Genomic DNA, 17,286 nt, shown 5'->3' with positions numbered 1-17,286 from the left:
ATTTTTTCTGACAGATTTTGGCTCAAACTTGTCTTGCATACACGTGGTCGCACAAAGTTGTCGGAAAAAACAATCGTTCAGAATGCGGTGATGTAGAACACGTACGACGGAACTATAAAGAGGGCAGTAGCCAATAGCTTTCATCTCGTAATTTATTCTGAGCATGTGTGGCACTTTGTCCATCGGAAATTGTCTACACACGATCTGAATTTAAACAATTGGATTTTGTTGTTGGAAAATTTTAGATCCTGCTCTCAAACTTTGTGTGTCAGAAATTCCAAAGAAAAGTCCGATGGAGCCCATACACGATCGGATTTTCCAACAACAAGATCCGATCATACATTTTCCGTCTGAAAGTCTGACCGTGTGTACAGGGCATAAGGCTCTCATACCGGCCTTTTGGGACCAACCTCTAATTCCACCCATAAAGTCCTGGCTACATAACGTTAACAAGGTCTGTCTGTTGGAAGACCTTACCCATATTGCCAAAGGAGACATTAAACGCCACACTTTAACTTGGACTTCATGGATTATTATTATTATTATTATACAGGATTTATATAGAGCCAAAAGTTTGTGCAGTGCTTTACAACATGAGGGCAGACAGAACACTTGCAATACAAATCAATACAGGAGGGATCAGAGGGCCCTGATCGTTAGATCTTACAATCTAGAAGGGAGGGTCAAGTGGAAACAAAAGGTAATAACTGTGGGGGATGAGCTGATGGAGAAAATGAAAATATGGTTGTTAGGTGTGGGTAGGGCAGGCTTCTCTGAAGAGAGGGGTTTTCAGGGATTGTCTAAATGCTAATAAAGTAGGAGATAAGCGGACAAATTGGGTTAGGGCATTCCATAGGATTGGAGAGGCTTTGGAAAAGTCCTGGAGGCGAGCATGGGAGGAGGTGACGAGGGAGCTAGAGAGCAGGAGGTCTTTTGAGGAACAAAGAGAACGAGTAGGTTGGTATTTAGAGACTAGGCTAATGATGTAGCTGGGGGCTAAATTGTGGATGGCTTTGTATGTAGTTGTTAGTATTTTGAATTTAATTCTTTGGCCGAGCGGAAGCCAGTGGAGGGATTGACAGATAGGAGTAGCAGACACAGAGCGATTGGTAAGGTGGATGAGTCTGGCAGCAGCATTCATGATGGATTGAAGAGGTGATAGACTATGTAGAGGTGATAGACTATGTAGAGGTAAGCCATTGAGAAGGGAGTTGCAGTTGTCAAGCCGAGAGATGACCAGCGAGTGAATTAAGAGCTTTGTTGTGTCATTGGTTAGAAAGGGGCATATTTTGGAGATGTTGCAGAGGTTGAGGCGGCAGGGTTTGGACAGTGATTGGACGTGTTGCTTAAAGGAGCGTTCAGAGTCCAGGACTACACCTAGAACCTTGGCATATGGGGATGTGCTTATAGTTGTGCCATCGATTTTGACAGAGATCAGGGGAAGGGGCATATGGGGAGGAAAAATTATAAGTTTGGTTTGGGATAGATTGAGTTTGAGGAAGTGGTGTGACATCCAGACTGATATATCTGATAGTAAATTGGTGATACAGAGGGAGTGAGCTGAGGGGTAGAGAAATAGATTTGGGTGTCGTCAGCGCAGAGAGATGTTCAGCTGACCCAAGGAGGAGGTGTAGATTGGAAATAGGAGAGGTCCAAGAACAGAACCTTGGGGGACCCCAACTGAGAAAGGAAGAGGAGATGAGGAAGTATAGTTGTAAGAAACCCTAAAGGTGCAGTTGGATAAGTAGGAAGAGAACCAGCGAAGACTACAGTCACAGAGACCAAAGGCATGAAGTAGGAGTACAGAATAGTTTTGATTGGTTTTGGCCATTAGTAGATTGTTTGTTTGTTAGTTTTAGGAGTGTTGAGGACGAAATTCAGACTGAAGGGGATCAAGAAGGCTATTATCAGCGAGGTGGACGCTCAGTCGGTTGTAGACCAGACGTTCTAGGAGTTTGGATAAGAAAGGGAGCAAGGAGATGGGGCATAGATTGTTAAGATTGGATGGGTCCAGTGAGGGATTTTTAAGTATGGGTCTGACAAGTGCATGTTTTAGAGAGTTGAAAAAGATGCCAGAAGAGAGGGAGTGATTGAAGATGTGGGTTAGAGAGTGTAGCATAGAGCCAGACGGTAAACGTAGCATTTGTGAGGGAACAGTAGCCAGAGGGCAGGTGGTAAGGTGGATATTAGCAAGTAGTTTATCAACCTCATCTATAGTGGTGGGGTTGAAAGAGGGAAGTAATGACTGTGCCTGTGGGCATGAAGTGTAATGTGTGGAGGGTATCGGAACAGTAGAGATCTCCTCGCGAATTGTATCAATCCTCTGTTTGAAGTGATTGGCGATCTCCTGGGCAGTGAGTGAGTTGGTGGATGGAGGTGGTGGAGGACGAAGTAGAGAATTGAAGGTAGAGAAGAGTTGACAGGGACGGGATGGGATGATAAGTTGCTAATGAGAGTGATGAAATAGGTCTGCTTGGCAGAGAGGGGGCTGGAATTGTGTTTTTGGAGGGCAGATTTATATCGGTTGAAATCTCTCTGAGACTTAGTCTTACACCACAGGCGCTCATGAGCATGACTACGTTTTTTCAATCTTCTAGTATCATCTCTTTGCCAAGGTTGGAGGGGTCGGGCCTGATTCTGTGTGTAGTGAGGGGGGCCAGTGAGTCCAGTGAGGCTAGAAGTGAAGCGTTGTAGACAGAAGTGGCTAGGTTGGTGCGGGATAGTGATATTTTGTTGTAGAGGTTGTCGATAGCAGAGAAGAGAAGGGTTGAGATGACGTAGGTTTCTGCAGGTAAATTTTAGGCAGTTGGAGGGAGAGTAGGTGGAGGAGAGGGAAAGAGTGAAACTAATAAGGTGGTGATCAGAGAGAGGGAATGGATAATTAGAAATATTGCTTGGAGTTCAAAGGTGAGAGAAAACGAGGTCAAGGGTATTGCCTTCGGAGTGAGTACGAGCATGTTTCCACTGCTTCAGGTCAAAGCAGGAGGTTAGGCTGAGAAGTTTGGAAGTGGCAGGAGTGTTAGTATTAATAGGGATGTTGAAGTCCCCGAAAATAATTGTGGGGATTTCAGAAGAAAGAAAGTAGGGTAGCCAGGCAGAGAAGTCATTAAGAAAGGTTGATACTGGTCTAGGGGGCCTGTAGGTCACCGCTATCCTCAGAGAAACTGGAGTGAAAAGACGAATGCAGTGTGCTTTGAAAGAGGAGAGTGACAGAGTGGGAGGTGGCTGAAGTACCTGAAATGTGCTATGTGGGGCTAGAAGGATTCCGACACCTCCTCGGAATCCTCTGCCCTTGTTGTTTTAACTTTGGATAGTAAAACATATATTTTTTTTTCTGCCAGTAAATACCTTATACAGCCCACTTCCTGTTTCTTGTCTGGAAAAATCCCTAGGTGTTTGACATCATGCTCTCTCTCACTCTGGTGAGAGTTTGCCAGGAAGGGAAGGGGGGGGGGGGGGTGAGTCATAAGAGGGCCAATCAGAGCTGCAGAGCTGGAGGTGTGCCTCTGTGTAAATCCAGGAAGTGAACAGGCAGCAGCTTCAGCTACCCACAGTTAAAATGATTACAGCCAGACTTAGTGGAGGGATATTTATGCAGCATATTTGGCAAATACAGAATCGCAGTATATATAAAAAAAAAATTGCAAAGTGGTTGGAGGGAAGTTTTAGAATGGCAAAGATGTTTTTAATATGAATTATGTGAGCAGACTGCAGTTGCTCTTTAAAGAGGAACTGCAGTTTGCTCATTTAATCTGCAATAAAAACATCTTTGCCATTCTGAAGCTTCTCTCCAACCACTTTGCATATTATTTTATATATACTGTGATTCTGTACTTGCCAATATGCTGCAGAAATCTCTCTCCTCTGAGTCTGGCTGTATCCATTTTAACTGTGGGCAGCTGAAGCTGCTGCCTGTTCACTTCCTGGATTTACACAGAGGCACACCTCCAGCTCCGCAGCTCTCATTGGCCCTCCTTTCCTGGCAAACTCTAACGAGTGAGAGAGCTGTGCATGAGGTCATAAGCCTAGGCTAATGACCAGACAAGAAATAGGAAGTGTATAACGGTATTTATTGACCGAAAAAGTTTTACTATCCAAAGTTAAAACGACAAGGGCAGAAGATGTAATAGATGGAAACATGAAAAAATGACTGAAGGTCCGCTTTAATGACAATCGAATTACTTTGGGTATTTTTAGCTCATGAGAAAACATAACGCGCGTATTTATCACTGCAGTTTATGTTTATTTCATAGTGAATATGATAATGACCTCATATTCATACTACATTGTAACACGCTATAAACACCATTTGTTTTTTATTAGGGACTCCTTAATACCGTATATACTCGAGTATAGGCCGACCCGAATATAAGCCGAGGCCCCCAATTTACCCCCAAAAAAACTGGCAAACTTATTGACTCGTGTATAAGCCGAGGGTGAGACATGCCTGTCCATCCCTGTGTGTGTGTCCGTCCATCCCTGTGTGTCCGTCCATCCCTGTGTGTCCGTCCATCCCTGTGTGTCCGTCCATCCATCCCTGTGTGTGTGTGTGTCCATCCATCCCTGTGTGTGTGTGTCTCCATCCATCCATCCATCCATCCCTGTGTGTGTGTGTCTCCATCCATCCATCCATCCATCCCTGTGTGTGTGTGTCTCCATCCATCCATCCATCCATCCCTGTGTGTGTCTCCATCCATCCGTGTGTGTGTGTGTGTGTGTGTGTGTGTCCAGCCTACCTTTGTCCCGAGCCTCCGTCCCGTGCCTTGCCTCCTTGCCTCCGTCCCGTGCCGTGCCTTGCCTTGCATCCGTCCCGTGTCGTGCCTTGCCTTGCCCCCGTCCCGTCCCGTGCCGTGCCGTGCCTTGCCTTGCCTCCGTCCCGTGCCCTCTTCGTCGGCGGCCATTGTAAAATTCAAAAGCTGCGCCGCCGCCTTCGCCTGTGATAGGCGGAACACTGAATTTCCCAGCAGCCTGTGTTCCGCCTATCACAGACGTCGTATCATCCTCGTCCGTAGTACGAGGATGATACGATGTCCGTGATAGGCGGAACACAGGCTGCTGGGAAATTCAGTGTTCCGCCTATCACAGGCGAAGGCGGAGCCGGAGGCGCGGCTTTTGAATAGAATGGCCGCTGTCTGTCTGCTCGACACGCTGATCGAGCGGGCAGACAGCGATGACTCGAGTATAAGCCGAGGGGGGCACTTTCAGCCTCAAAAAAGAGGCTGAAAATCTCGGCTTATACTCGAGTATATACGTATCAAATATCCATGGTGGGAATCTGCTTTTTCTTCAAGACAGCAAGATAGCCATGTTGGATGTTCTCTGCTAGTGAGAGAGTTAAATGCTTTGGGGTGTTATTATGGAGTGGAGGCTTTGATGGCAGGTGAATACAAGCATCGGATCAATGGAAAGAAGCCCATCTCGCACACTGCGGACCCTGGTGTTCTCGTGTCTGAGAATGGCCTCTTCTCACTTGTTTCTTGAAGCAACTCAATCCTGCTTCTCTGATCTACGCTAATCTACATGACTTGTAACTTGGCTTCTTTCCCAGGCATGGAGCTCAATGAAGAAGCAAAAAAAAGAAAAAAAACATTCCAGAGGTCACACATAGTATGCAGAAAGTTTGAACTGCACCATTTCTAATACGCCAAATCAAGAGAAAAATATTATGCTGTATTATGTGATATTACTTTCTGTTATATTTTACAGTCCTGAGATTATCCAGACACCATTTACCCAGAATATATTAATAATAAGAAGGGAAAGAAAGCAGTGTATCCTTGCTATTCTCTGTTCCAGTAATGTACACGGAAATGATCTGAATTTGTTCCACTGTTGTGTGTGTGTGTGTGTGTGTGTGTGTGTGTGTGTGTGTGTGTGCGTGTGTGTGTGTATATATATATATAGATAGAGATATATACACACACACACACACACTTGTGCTCAAAAGTTTGCATACCCTGCCAGAAATTGTGAAATTTTGGCATTAATATTGAAAATATAACTGATCATGCCAAAAAAAAACTGTCTTTTATTTAAGGATAAGTGATTGCATGAAGCCATTTATTATCACAAAGTTGTTTTTTTTTTTTTTTTTAATAACAAACATGTTATACTTACCTCCACTGTGCAGCTCGAGTGGCCCCGAACCTGCTCTTCTGGGGTCCCTCGGCGGCTGTCTCTGCTTCCTCTCGCAAGTACTTCTCGCGTTAATGCGAGCTCCCTCGCATGGTGAGAAGCACTTGTGGGTGCGCCCCCTGGATATAGCCGCTCGCTGTATCACATGGTCCGTGTCATTGGCTGTGATTGACAGCAGCGCAAGCCAATGGCTGCACTCCTTTCAATCCATCCACTCCAGCCAATCAGCGACCAGGCTGAGTGGCGAACAGGACGTTGGGGGGGCGACCACGGGACTTTCGAGGGGGGTCAGGTAAGTTAAAAGGGGGGACTGTTGTTTTTTCACCTTAATGCATTATATTTACTTTTACAACCTCTTTAATTTCTCATATTTGTGGCTTTTTAAATCACAATTAGTGTCTTTGTATAAATAGTCATATGTTTATTAGCTCTCACTTGGATGCTCCAATCAGGCTAGACACTGAGCCATGAGGAGGTAGAAAAAAAACAGTCAAAAGACCTGTGTAACAAGGTAATGGAACTTTATAAAGATGGAAAAGGATATACAAAAGATACCCAAAGCCTTGAATATGCCATTTTAGATTTTTTTTTATATCTTTTAAAGTGGATTTTTTGTTTTGTTATGTCATAATGTAGAGTATAAGATTTCCTATCATTTGAGCCCAGTCTTGCCACAAAGAGTTAATCCAGCTCTGAGCAATCCACTTTTATTGTTCAGTGAGCTAAATCTTGACAAACAGAAAAACTTTGTCAAATCCTCCCCCTTGCTGTGAGTGACAGGTGATTTACATATCTCGTGCACTAGCCTAAGAGATATGCATTATTTTTTAATTCCCTCCCACTTTTCTTCTGCTGCTCTGCAAGGATTGGCTGTTCCACACCTGAGCATGATTTGGACTTTTCTGGGTTTTAACTGGATGTTAGTGATCATAGCAGAAGTTCAGTGTAAGAAATACACAGGAGAAAATGTTGATAAGGGGAGTGTAGAGGTGGGCGGGGAGTCTACTGGCATCACGACTCCACCCACTGAACCCTGGAAAACCGACCCACCCACAAAATCTGCAATTTTTCGGGTCCCATAGCAGACAGAGGGGAGACATTTGACAGATAAGTATAGATGCAGGAGGCATGTATATCCTTCTAGATAACCAATATTGCAGTAGTTTAGAAAGGATGAGCGCGTGGGTTTACATCCACTTTAAGGTTTAATTCAACTGATTGTTATAGAGTTCTAATATACACACTGTAGGACTTAGAATGGGATTTGCAATTACCTGATTGGGCACACCTGAGCACAACTATATATATAAAATCACAATTTTAATACAGAAGTTTACATACCCTTGCAGAATTTGATTTCTTGTCCATTTTTCAGAGAATATGAATGATAATTCAAAAACTTTTCTTTCACTCATGGTTAGTGCTTGGCTAAAGCTATTTATTATCAATAAACTGTGTTTACGCTTTTTAAATCATAATGGCAACAGAAACTACCCAAATTACCCTGATCAAAGGTTTACATACCCCAGTTTTTAAATCCGTGTATTGCCCCCTTTAACATCACTGACAGCTTGAAGTCTTTTGTGGTATTTATGGATGAGGCTCTTTATCTTCGCAGATGGTAAAGTTGCCCATTCCTGTTGGTAATAAGTCTCCAGCTCCTGTAAATTCTCGGGCTGTCTTGTATGAACTGCACGCTTGCGATCTCCCCAGAGTGGCTCAATGATATTGAGGTCAGGAGACTGAGATGGCCACTCCAGAACCTTTGCTTTATTCTGCTGTAGCCAATGACAGGTTGACTTGGCCTTGTGTTTTGGATCGTTGTCATGTTGGAATGTCCAAGTAGGTCCCATGCACAGCTTCCTGGCTGATGAATGCAAATGTTCCTCCAGTATTTTTTGATAACATACTACATTCATCTTGCCAACAATTTTGACCAAATTCCCTGTGGCTTTGTAACTCACACATCCCCAAAACATCAGCGATCCACTTCTATCTTTCATCATAGGCCTTGTTGATGCCCCTCCAAATGTAGCGTTTATGGTTATGGCCAAAAAGCTAAATTTTTGTCTCATCAATCCAAATGACTTTACGCCAGAAGGTTTGAGGCTTGTCTCTGTGCTGTTTGGCATTTTGTAAGCGGGATACTTTGTGACATTTGCATAGTAATGGCTTTTTTCTGGCGACTCGACCATGCAGCCCATCTTTCTTCAAATGCCTCCTTATTGTGCATCTTGAAACAGCCACACCACATGTTTTCAGAGAGTCCTGTATTTCACCTGAAGTTATTTGTGGGTTTTTCTTTGCATCCCAAACAATTCTCCTGGCAGTTGTGGCTGAAATTTTAGTTGGGCTACCTGACCGTGGTCAACAGAACCCCTCATTTGCCACTTCTTGATTAGAGTTTGAACACTGCTGATTGGCATTCTCAAGTCTTTGGATATCTTTTTATATCACTTTCCTGTTTTATACAGATCTAATATGTTTTCCCACAGATCCTTTGACAATTCTTTTGCTTTCACCATGACTCAGAATCCAAAAACGTTAGTGTAGTGCTGGATGAAAGATGTAAGGGTCTGTCAGGAGTCCAGAAACTCATTGACCTTTTATACACACACACTAATTACAAGCAAACAGATCACAGGTGAAGATGGTTACCTTTAATAGCCATTCAAACCCCTTTGTGTCAACTTGTGTGCATGTTATCATGCCAAAATCACCAGGGGTATGTCAACTTTTGATCAGGGTCATTTGGGTAGTTTCTGTTGCCATTATGATTTAAAAAGAGTAAACACAGTCGATTGATAATAAATGGCTTCAGCCAAACACTAACCATGAGTGAAAGAAATGTTTGTGTTATCATTCATATTCTCTGAAAAATAGCCAATAAATCATAAATTCTGCCAGGGTATGTAAACTTATCAACACAACTGTATATTGTGCTGGTGACTGCATTCTCATGTGGTTTTGATAACGCACGGATTCCATGTGAAATGCATCAAACTTGCCATCTCTGTCTGTGCTAAGTTGTTTTTATGGACATTTGTTTATTTCAATAAAGCCGAATTGCATAGTGTGGGAGTGCAGCCACCCGATTTTTTATTTTTTTTTGTTTGTTTGAATCTCCCTCCTCCATAACTGAGCGAATACACACCCCCTTACAATTAATTATCGGGTAAGCTGCAGTACATGACCCCCTCTATATAATAAATATGGGTCACACACAGTACATGACTCCTTACATATAACTTGGGGTCAGATATAGTAAAAAAAAAAAAAACCTTCTTCCATAACTGGTCAGAAGCACTACATAACCCCCTTCCATAAATAAGCACAGAAATGGAAATAAGCTGGCTTTTCTTTTAGTTCTACGTGTGCTATATTTTTAGCAGTATAAAGTAACATTAATGTTTGTAGCTGAGTTTATTTCTCTCTATTTTTATTACCTTAGTCTAAAGCAAAAAAGTAAGGCAACATAAACTTACAGGGTGTATTTGTCCTTGATTCGCTTTTGTAAAAAAATAAAAATAGTAAATTCACCTAATTAAGATTCAGTGGGATTTGCTCATCATTCCCTGGCATATTTATTATATGACATTTACTGGATGAATATTAATAGTACAGTAGCAGCTATTTTTTCACCTTTTTTAGATGAATCATTTTGGGAATGTTTTGGGCAAATCTTGTTAAAGTAGGACTTAAAGTTTGTTGTTTAAAAAATTGCCTTTACAAACATGTCCTACGTGCCTGCTTTGTGAATGGTTTTGCACAGAGCAAACCTGATCATCCACTTCTCAGGTCCCCCTCTGGTGTTCTGGCCCCTTCCCCCTGCCAAGTGCCCCCATAGCAAGCCGCTTGCTATGGGAGCACTTGTTCGAGCTCACCCTGCTGTGTCTTTGTGTCATGGCCACTCCGGAGCCCCCACCACCTGCTCCCTCCTCATTGGCTCTGATTGACAGCAGCTGGAACCAATGACGCCTGCTGCTGCATCTCAGCCAATAAGGAGGGAGAGACCCAGGAGAGCTGCTGCTCTTGTGCACAATGCTGGATAAAGTTCAGGCTTAGTTAAGTATTTGGGGGGGGGGGGCCTGAGGAGGAGCTGCAAATTTAAGGTTTTTTACCTTCATGCATAGAATGCAGCCTAACTGTATCTGAGCACCCCCCTTCAACATCGAAATTTGGTGCATCCTATTACAAGGAGGCTCTATGCCTTTGAGACCTTACATGAAAAGTATGATATTCCCAACCAACTGTTCTACTTTTATCTACAAGTTAGACACTTTTTTAGCTCCAAATCACCAACTCTAACCCTGAACAAGCCCACAGCCTTCGAACACCTATGCGCTCAGGGGCCTCGCCAATTCATCTGATCTCCTCTATCCATAAAATCCTCCATGAGTCAATCCCCTTAAATGAATCTTCACATTTGTACATGAGTAAATGGGGCAATTTGATGGGTAAACCTATCAATCTACAAACGTCAGACAAGATTTGGGCCTCCACCTTTTAAAGCCTCTAAATGTGTTACACAAAGGGAAACGGCCATAAAAATCCTTATGTTCTGGTATAGAACCCCTGATGTCATCCACAAGTTTGACCCCTCAGTCTCGCCGCGCTGTTGGCGATGCGGGACTGCCACTGGCTCCTTATTTCACATCTTTTGGGAATGCTCCCTGATATGGTCCTTTTGGAGGGAGGTGGGGTCATTGGTGCTGGGGGTGACGGGGGGGTGGGGGGGGGGGGTTTCCCTTTCCATATGAGCCCTTAAACTGCTTGTTGGGCCTCCCTGTTCCAGGTTTATCTAAAGATACAAACCGGCTGATCTCCTATATCTTATTAGCTGCTAAGAGGCTCATTCTGCTATGCTGGTTGTCCGGTGCTCCCCCTCCCTGGCCCAGGTTCCTCCAAGTGTTGTCCGAGATATGGAGAATGGAGTTCCTGGCCGCCTCTGTACACAATTTAGTCCCCCAGTTTGACAAAATCTGGGAGCCCTGGGATCGGTCGGAATTTGGGACATCCCCACCCGGTAATCTTCATTAACCACAACTGGCCGCTGTAACATAGCCCACCTGGAGATTACCTTCCTCCCTCTCACCCTCCTTCTTGGGTACTAGATTTGGCTGCCCCTCCTTGGTGTCTCACTTTGCTACTCCTAAGTGTGTTACTACTGTGTTGTTGCACTATGGCCTCCCGGCCCAATATAATGTGGTTACTTCACCTTTTTTTTATAAACTGTAAGTTGCTTACTCTTTCTGTTATAGCTATGCAGAACACCCATGTGTCCTGCATATGTGGACGTTACCCTCTAGCTTTTATATTCCAAGGTTTTTGTTATACTCTTTAATCATTTATGCTCAATGATTGTTACCACGCTTCATATCATTGTATTTATTTTGAAAATAATTTAATAAAAATACAATAAAAAAAAAAACTTTATCTGAGCACCACAAACTGTTTTGTATATAAAAAATTAATTAAAATAGCGTTTTCAAATGTATCCATCCATCCATGTCTCCCCCTAACATTTCTAGCTGTGGCCATCTTGTGTAAGGGCAGATCATTTTATGTAGCATTTACTTTCTGGAATTAATCTGCCCTTGCAGGCAGGTGTCCAGCTCAGGCATGCAAGCAGGAGGGTGTGCTTAACTGAGAAAGCCCCTCCTCCCCTACTCCCAGATGAAGAAAAATATGCCAATGAGGACTCATGGAATGTATGACATCATTTTGGACTAGGCTAGAAACCAGCAAGCAACTAATGAAATGTAAAAAACAAAAACAAAAAAAAAAGGTAAACAAAAAGTTTAAAACAAGTAAACGTACTATACCTTTCTATTTGATAATGCTAATGTTGAAAATAGGTACTTACTATTGATTGAGAGCGTTTATTACCACTTCATATAACAGACATGGTCTTTTTGTCCTTTACCCCCGTTTCTCTGACATGGCAGCACCGTTTTGGATGTCACAGGGCATCTGCAGAAATCACTGGCACCTGGAAATGTAAATATTAGTTAACAGAACAATATTAAAGTTTTTCAATAATTGTATATGTGTTCCCCCCCCCCCCCCCCCCCCCTCTTGAACAACAGGGATGCTGAAGAGCCTGGTGTCCATCGGCATTACACATCAGTCAGCCGTAACGTTATGACCACCCACCATAACCCATGGAGACATGAAGTCCACTAGACCTCTGAAAATACACTGTGGTATATGGCACCAAGCCTTCAGCAGCAGATCCTTTAACCTGTAAGGTGCAAGGTGGGACCTCCATGGATTGGACTTTCCCAGCACATCCACAGATGCCCGATTGTATGAGCTCTGTAGAATTTGGAGACTAAGTCAACACGTCAGACTTGTGTACCTCAAATCCTTCCTGAGTTCATCAGAACAGATCACCTTATTCCATTGCCCCTGTGGTCAAGTTCTGATGCTCATGTTCATATTGTAGGTGCTTTTGGCTGTGGACACGGGTCAGCATGGGCACCCTGACCAGTCTGTGGCTACGCAGCCCCATTCACAAAAAAGTGTTCCGACACCTTTCTATTGAAACCAGTATTAACTTGTTCAGTAATCTGAGCTACAGTAATTCATCTATTGGCTCAGAATACACAGATCGGCCTTTGCTCCTCATGACCCTGTTAAAGGTTTTGCTGGTTTTCCTTCCTTGGACCATTTTTGGTTGGTCCTGACTACTGCAGATCAGGAAGAGCTGCAATTTTTTTAGATGCTCTGACCCAGTACACCCAGCCAAGACAATTTTGCCCGTGTCAAAGTCACTCAAATCCTTACGCTTGCACGTTTTTTTTTCTGCTTTCAACATATCAACATCAGGGACATGTTCACTTGCTGCCTAATATATCCCACCCACTTTTAGATGCCATTGTAAGGAGTTAATCAAGGTTATTCACCGGTCAGTGGTCATAATGTTATGGCTGGTTGGCACAGAGTGAATGTGGAAAATCGAATCATAAGTGAAAAAAATGGTCAAATGTTGGGAAAATGTATAGTTAAATCAACAATAAATATGCCTCTATGAAAAACTTTGATTTACTATAATCTATATTGAAGTGAATTGATATGAAGTTAACCCGTGGGCTGATTATACATCCAGTGAGATAATGGAGTATTTGGGGCAGAGCTTCTAATTTCCATTGGTTGTTTGAAAGGAACACAAGTCCAGGTCCATGTGAAATAGTGTGCTAAAGACCTGGATAGTGTATGTCAGTGGTAGGTCCCATTCAGATTTACATCCATGGTGGTACTAAGCCTTAGTGGGCAAGTCGTGATTTATTCATCCAATTGAAAGCTATTCATATAGCCGGTGGAGGATGCATGACATGGAAATGGGAGCAATATGCTTCCAGCAGAGGGCACTCTGTGGCAGAATTAATAATTCTCGTGTTAAAGAATAGTTTGACACAGAGAAATGGAAAAAAATGAAAGCAGACAAAGTGAACTGTCCTTGGTGGTTTGGCGTGTCTGGACAAGATTTGCTCAGAAACTAGACTTTCAAAGTGTTATAGAGCGGGAAGACACATCAACCAGGCTTCTAGTGGAATTGTTTTCTTACTCTGACATGATTTATAGAATTTAATTTCATTCTGTAAAAAGACAGCGGATAAAGTCTAGTGGATCCACCTAGATTTTTCATTGGTCTGTCTGCTTCAAAGTTATTTCTGGTCCTGTAATCATTCTTGGCATAGCTGTATGTTTATCCCAAGCATTTCTAAAATATTTTACAGAATTTTTCTGTACAGGATTATTCAATGATCTCATGCTTTCACCTATGTGCTATTAGGATTAATATAACTGGTTCCAGCTTATCTGCATACTCATAAAACTTGGCCAACATACTTATTTCACTGATAGTATTGATAAAGTCAGCGGGAGTTTAACCCTTTCATATCCATTTGTGTGAGCTTTTTTTTTTTGTACACTTGTTTAAAAAACTAATTTCGGGGCCTGAATATTATTTATCATCCCCTAAAATAGTATACAATATATTATCCAATAATTTTCATAAAATATGAGGTATTGGGTTGGGAGGGGAGGGGAGGTTAGAGAGAGGGTTTAAATGCTTGCTTGACACATTCCCTTTAATGAGACATCAGAGGTCTTTTAGCACACTGCCCTAAGACCTTCAACCCTTTGTGAGGACAGACGGTGTTCAAATCTATATTACAACTGATAATGAGATCTGCCAGAAAATGCAGTATATTACATAGAAGGGGAAGGTTAGAAGGAATTTAAAGGCTCTCAAAATTTATAGAGTTAGGACTGTAGATAATACTGGGGAGGGGGGTCTTGTTGCAGCTTACGCATATATTTGCAAATGTGTGCAGCCAATCTCCTGTTTTTAGCATGACCTGTGACAGGACAATTTGGTTTAATGCAGGCTGACTGGTAAGTTGAGCTGGGAATTTTTCTGTTTTTGTTTGGCATGTGTCGCCCTTCCATGTGTTCCTTGCTGTTCAGGCCAGTTGTGGGTTTGGGGAGTTGCCATTTGTACTGTTGGTTATTTGGTGAGGGGATGCATTGGACACCTTTGCTGCCATTGTGCTATTTGCTGGGTGCCTAGTGCGCCACTGTGCCTTTTGAGAAGTGGGCCCCTCCAGGCAAACCTGCCCTCAATCTATTACTATACTATATATGTGCACCCACTATGGAGGCCCTCAACATTTATAGAGTTAGGACTGCAGATAATACTGGGGTGCCTGGAGCTTATAGTTGAGGTGTAAGGGTCCTTTCACACGGGGCGGATCAGTGGTGATCCGCCCCGTGGATATCCGTTTGCTCAGCGGGGATCGCTCCGTCGATCCCTGCTGAGCAGGGAGATGACAGGTCCGTCTCTGCACACTGCGCAGGGACAGACCTGTCACAGCGACGCTCTCCCCTATGGGAGATTGGATGACGACGGACCGCAGTGTCCGTCGTCACCCGATCCGATCCGCAGACGGATGGAAAAATAGGTTTTTCCTCCGTCACACTTTTTCGGATCGGAGCGGGTCAGATGTCAGCAGACATGTCACCGCTGATATCCGACGCTCTATAGAGCTCTATGGAGCATCCGTTCAGGTCCGCCTGAAAAACTGACAGGCGGGCCTGAACGGATCGTCAGTGTGAAAGGGGCCCAAGTCATTTACTACAAATGTGTTATCTTGCTGTAGGAGAATATCTAGATTACCCAGAAGAAAAACATGTCAATACAGCAAGAACATGTAAACTCCAAGCACATAATCCATGGGGAAATGCATAAGAAGTACAGCCAAAGCTTGTTTTGCGCCATTCACACCTGAGCATATCAATTTACTGTCCTTTTTTCGGGCGTTTTTTAAGATTTTTTTGTAGCTTTTTACAAGCTTTTTAAAAACATTTTAGAAGTGTAGCACAAGTGTTTTAAAGATTCAGGTGTTTTAGAAAGTACTAGGGCAAGGAGAGGGAGAGGAAATAAAAGGTAGAGAGCTGCCATTTGACCGTTTTCTGCTCAAGTTAAGCATTTCTATAGAAGTCTATGGGAACAAAAACACTTGTAATCTGCCAAAAAGAGGCTCATATACTTTGAGCTTCAGGTGTTTTGCTTCAGGCAACAGAACACTCAGATGTGAACAGGGGCCATCGAAATGAATGGGATTTGGTTTGTTGAGTGTTTTAGAGCTACAAGCTTCAAGCAGAAAATCACTCAGGTGTAAACGGGCCTCGTAAAACTGTCAGGAGTGGCGTGATCCACATTAACTAAGCAGATAGACCTGTTTTGGATCTATCTGCACCACCAATACCAGTTTCTATTTCAGAAGGAATTAGAAACTAGTACAGATCTGTCCCTAATTAACAGAGGGAATACAGCAGCTTTCCAGAGCGAAAACTCCTGGAGCTTCACACCAGGTGTGACCTTATTGTACAGAATGTGAACAGTTAGTAGGCAGCCCACATTCATCTCTCTGCATGTGCAGAGATTACACCACAGAAGCAGAGCCTGTAGAATCTACAGCCCTGCTCCCCCCTCCCACTCTGAGTCAAGCAGGGAGTTTGGGACAGGCCGAGAGATTGAAGCATGCGGCTCCAGCTCTCCATCCTCTGTGCTACCTGTCTTGGACATGGCAGAACAGGGCACGGCACCACTTTTGTTAATTGGGAGAAGCATCTGCTCCATTTTTTATGTCTAGAAGAGTGGTGCAAGCTTGTGCTTGTGCCACTCTTTTTGATAATTCCCCCAATGTCACGCGTAAACTAATTTTGTGTACTTGCTCATTTTAATTGTGAGCTATGGATATGCTTCTCAGTTAAGAGGTACAAGTTAGATGTTGGCCTCCAGCAGATTAGGATATGTTTCTAATTTCAGTCAAGGAGGATTTAGTTGTAAATGGATTTTCCTTGTATATAATGGCTAGCATGTGGCCCAGCACGCACAGAAACAGGCTTTTTTCCCTAATGTACACATTTTTATGGCATATGATTTTTTTCCTCATATTGGTGCATATCAAGAGATAAATACATACATACTAAATAGACATTCTATGTGCTGTGCAAATTTAAATTTAAACTTCTATTTCTGGATGCAGCATCGGATGCAGCATCGGATTGATGCTGCATCCACCTAGGTGTGTAAAGTTTTTTTTGTTTTTTCTAAATCCAAAACTTTTTTTCTTTTAATTCGTACCTCTTTGGCCTTTGTCTTTTACCAGCTTTACATACAGCTGATTCAGAGTCTTTGCCTATTGTAAGTGGTTTTGTGGAATAGGGCTGGGCTGGGTTGTAAACCAGAAGCTTTAATTGGCAACTGGTATAATGGATGTGTGATGCCAACAGCTAGGTCTCTAGTTGAGCACATCCAGTGTTGTCATTTAATGTTTAAAGCACTGGTGTGAATAAGTAGAAGCACTAAAACAAGTAGTAAAGAGAGAATTATTGAAGAATCACATGTCAATGAATTGACATTTCTGTTTGTATATTTGATTTATGCATTTTGATTATATGTGTAGAAAGCGCTGCACTGTTATTATTTATCCTAGTATTGTATAACACAGATATAAGAAAGTGTGGAAAGTGGTACGGTAGCAGCTTTCATTTACGTTTCTTGTTAATAAGCAAATTGATATATTTGGTTTAACCTAGCAGCTCGCAAAGTAAATTTATACAGTGGGGACGGAAAGT

At 42.8% G+C, this 17,286-nt stretch overlaps 1 protein-coding gene across 2 annotated transcripts in view; it reads left to right on the top strand.

The window, feature by feature from the left end:
• Nucleotides 1-17,286, top strand: part of SLC35D4 (solute carrier family 35 member D4) — a 169,891-nt gene that overhangs the window by 139,213 nt on the left and 13,392 nt on the right. Inside the window, exon 15 of one of the 2 annotated variants that reach the window (XM_077492572.1) lies at nucleotides 11,739-11,915. The exons of the other annotated variant lie outside the window; for it this stretch is intronic. Coding sequence (XP_077348698.1) covers nucleotides 11,739-11,781 — 43 coding nt within the window. The 3' untranslated portion in view covers nucleotides 11,782-11,915. Of the gene's footprint in view, nucleotides 1-11,738; nucleotides 11,916-17,286 lie in introns of those variants that run through there. 2 annotated transcript variants of the gene reach the window in all.

Source organism: Lithobates pipiens, unplaced genomic scaffold (genome assembly GCF_037356315.1).
Source record: "Lithobates pipiens isolate NorthernLeopardFrog02 unplaced genomic scaffold, aLitPip1_a1.2 Scaffold_19, whole genome shotgun sequence".
NCBI classification, from domain to species: domain Eukaryota; kingdom Metazoa; phylum Chordata; class Amphibia; order Anura; family Ranidae; genus Lithobates; species Lithobates pipiens.
Note: the sequence above shows the minus strand (reverse complement) of the source record. Positions and strands in the feature narration are given on the sequence as shown.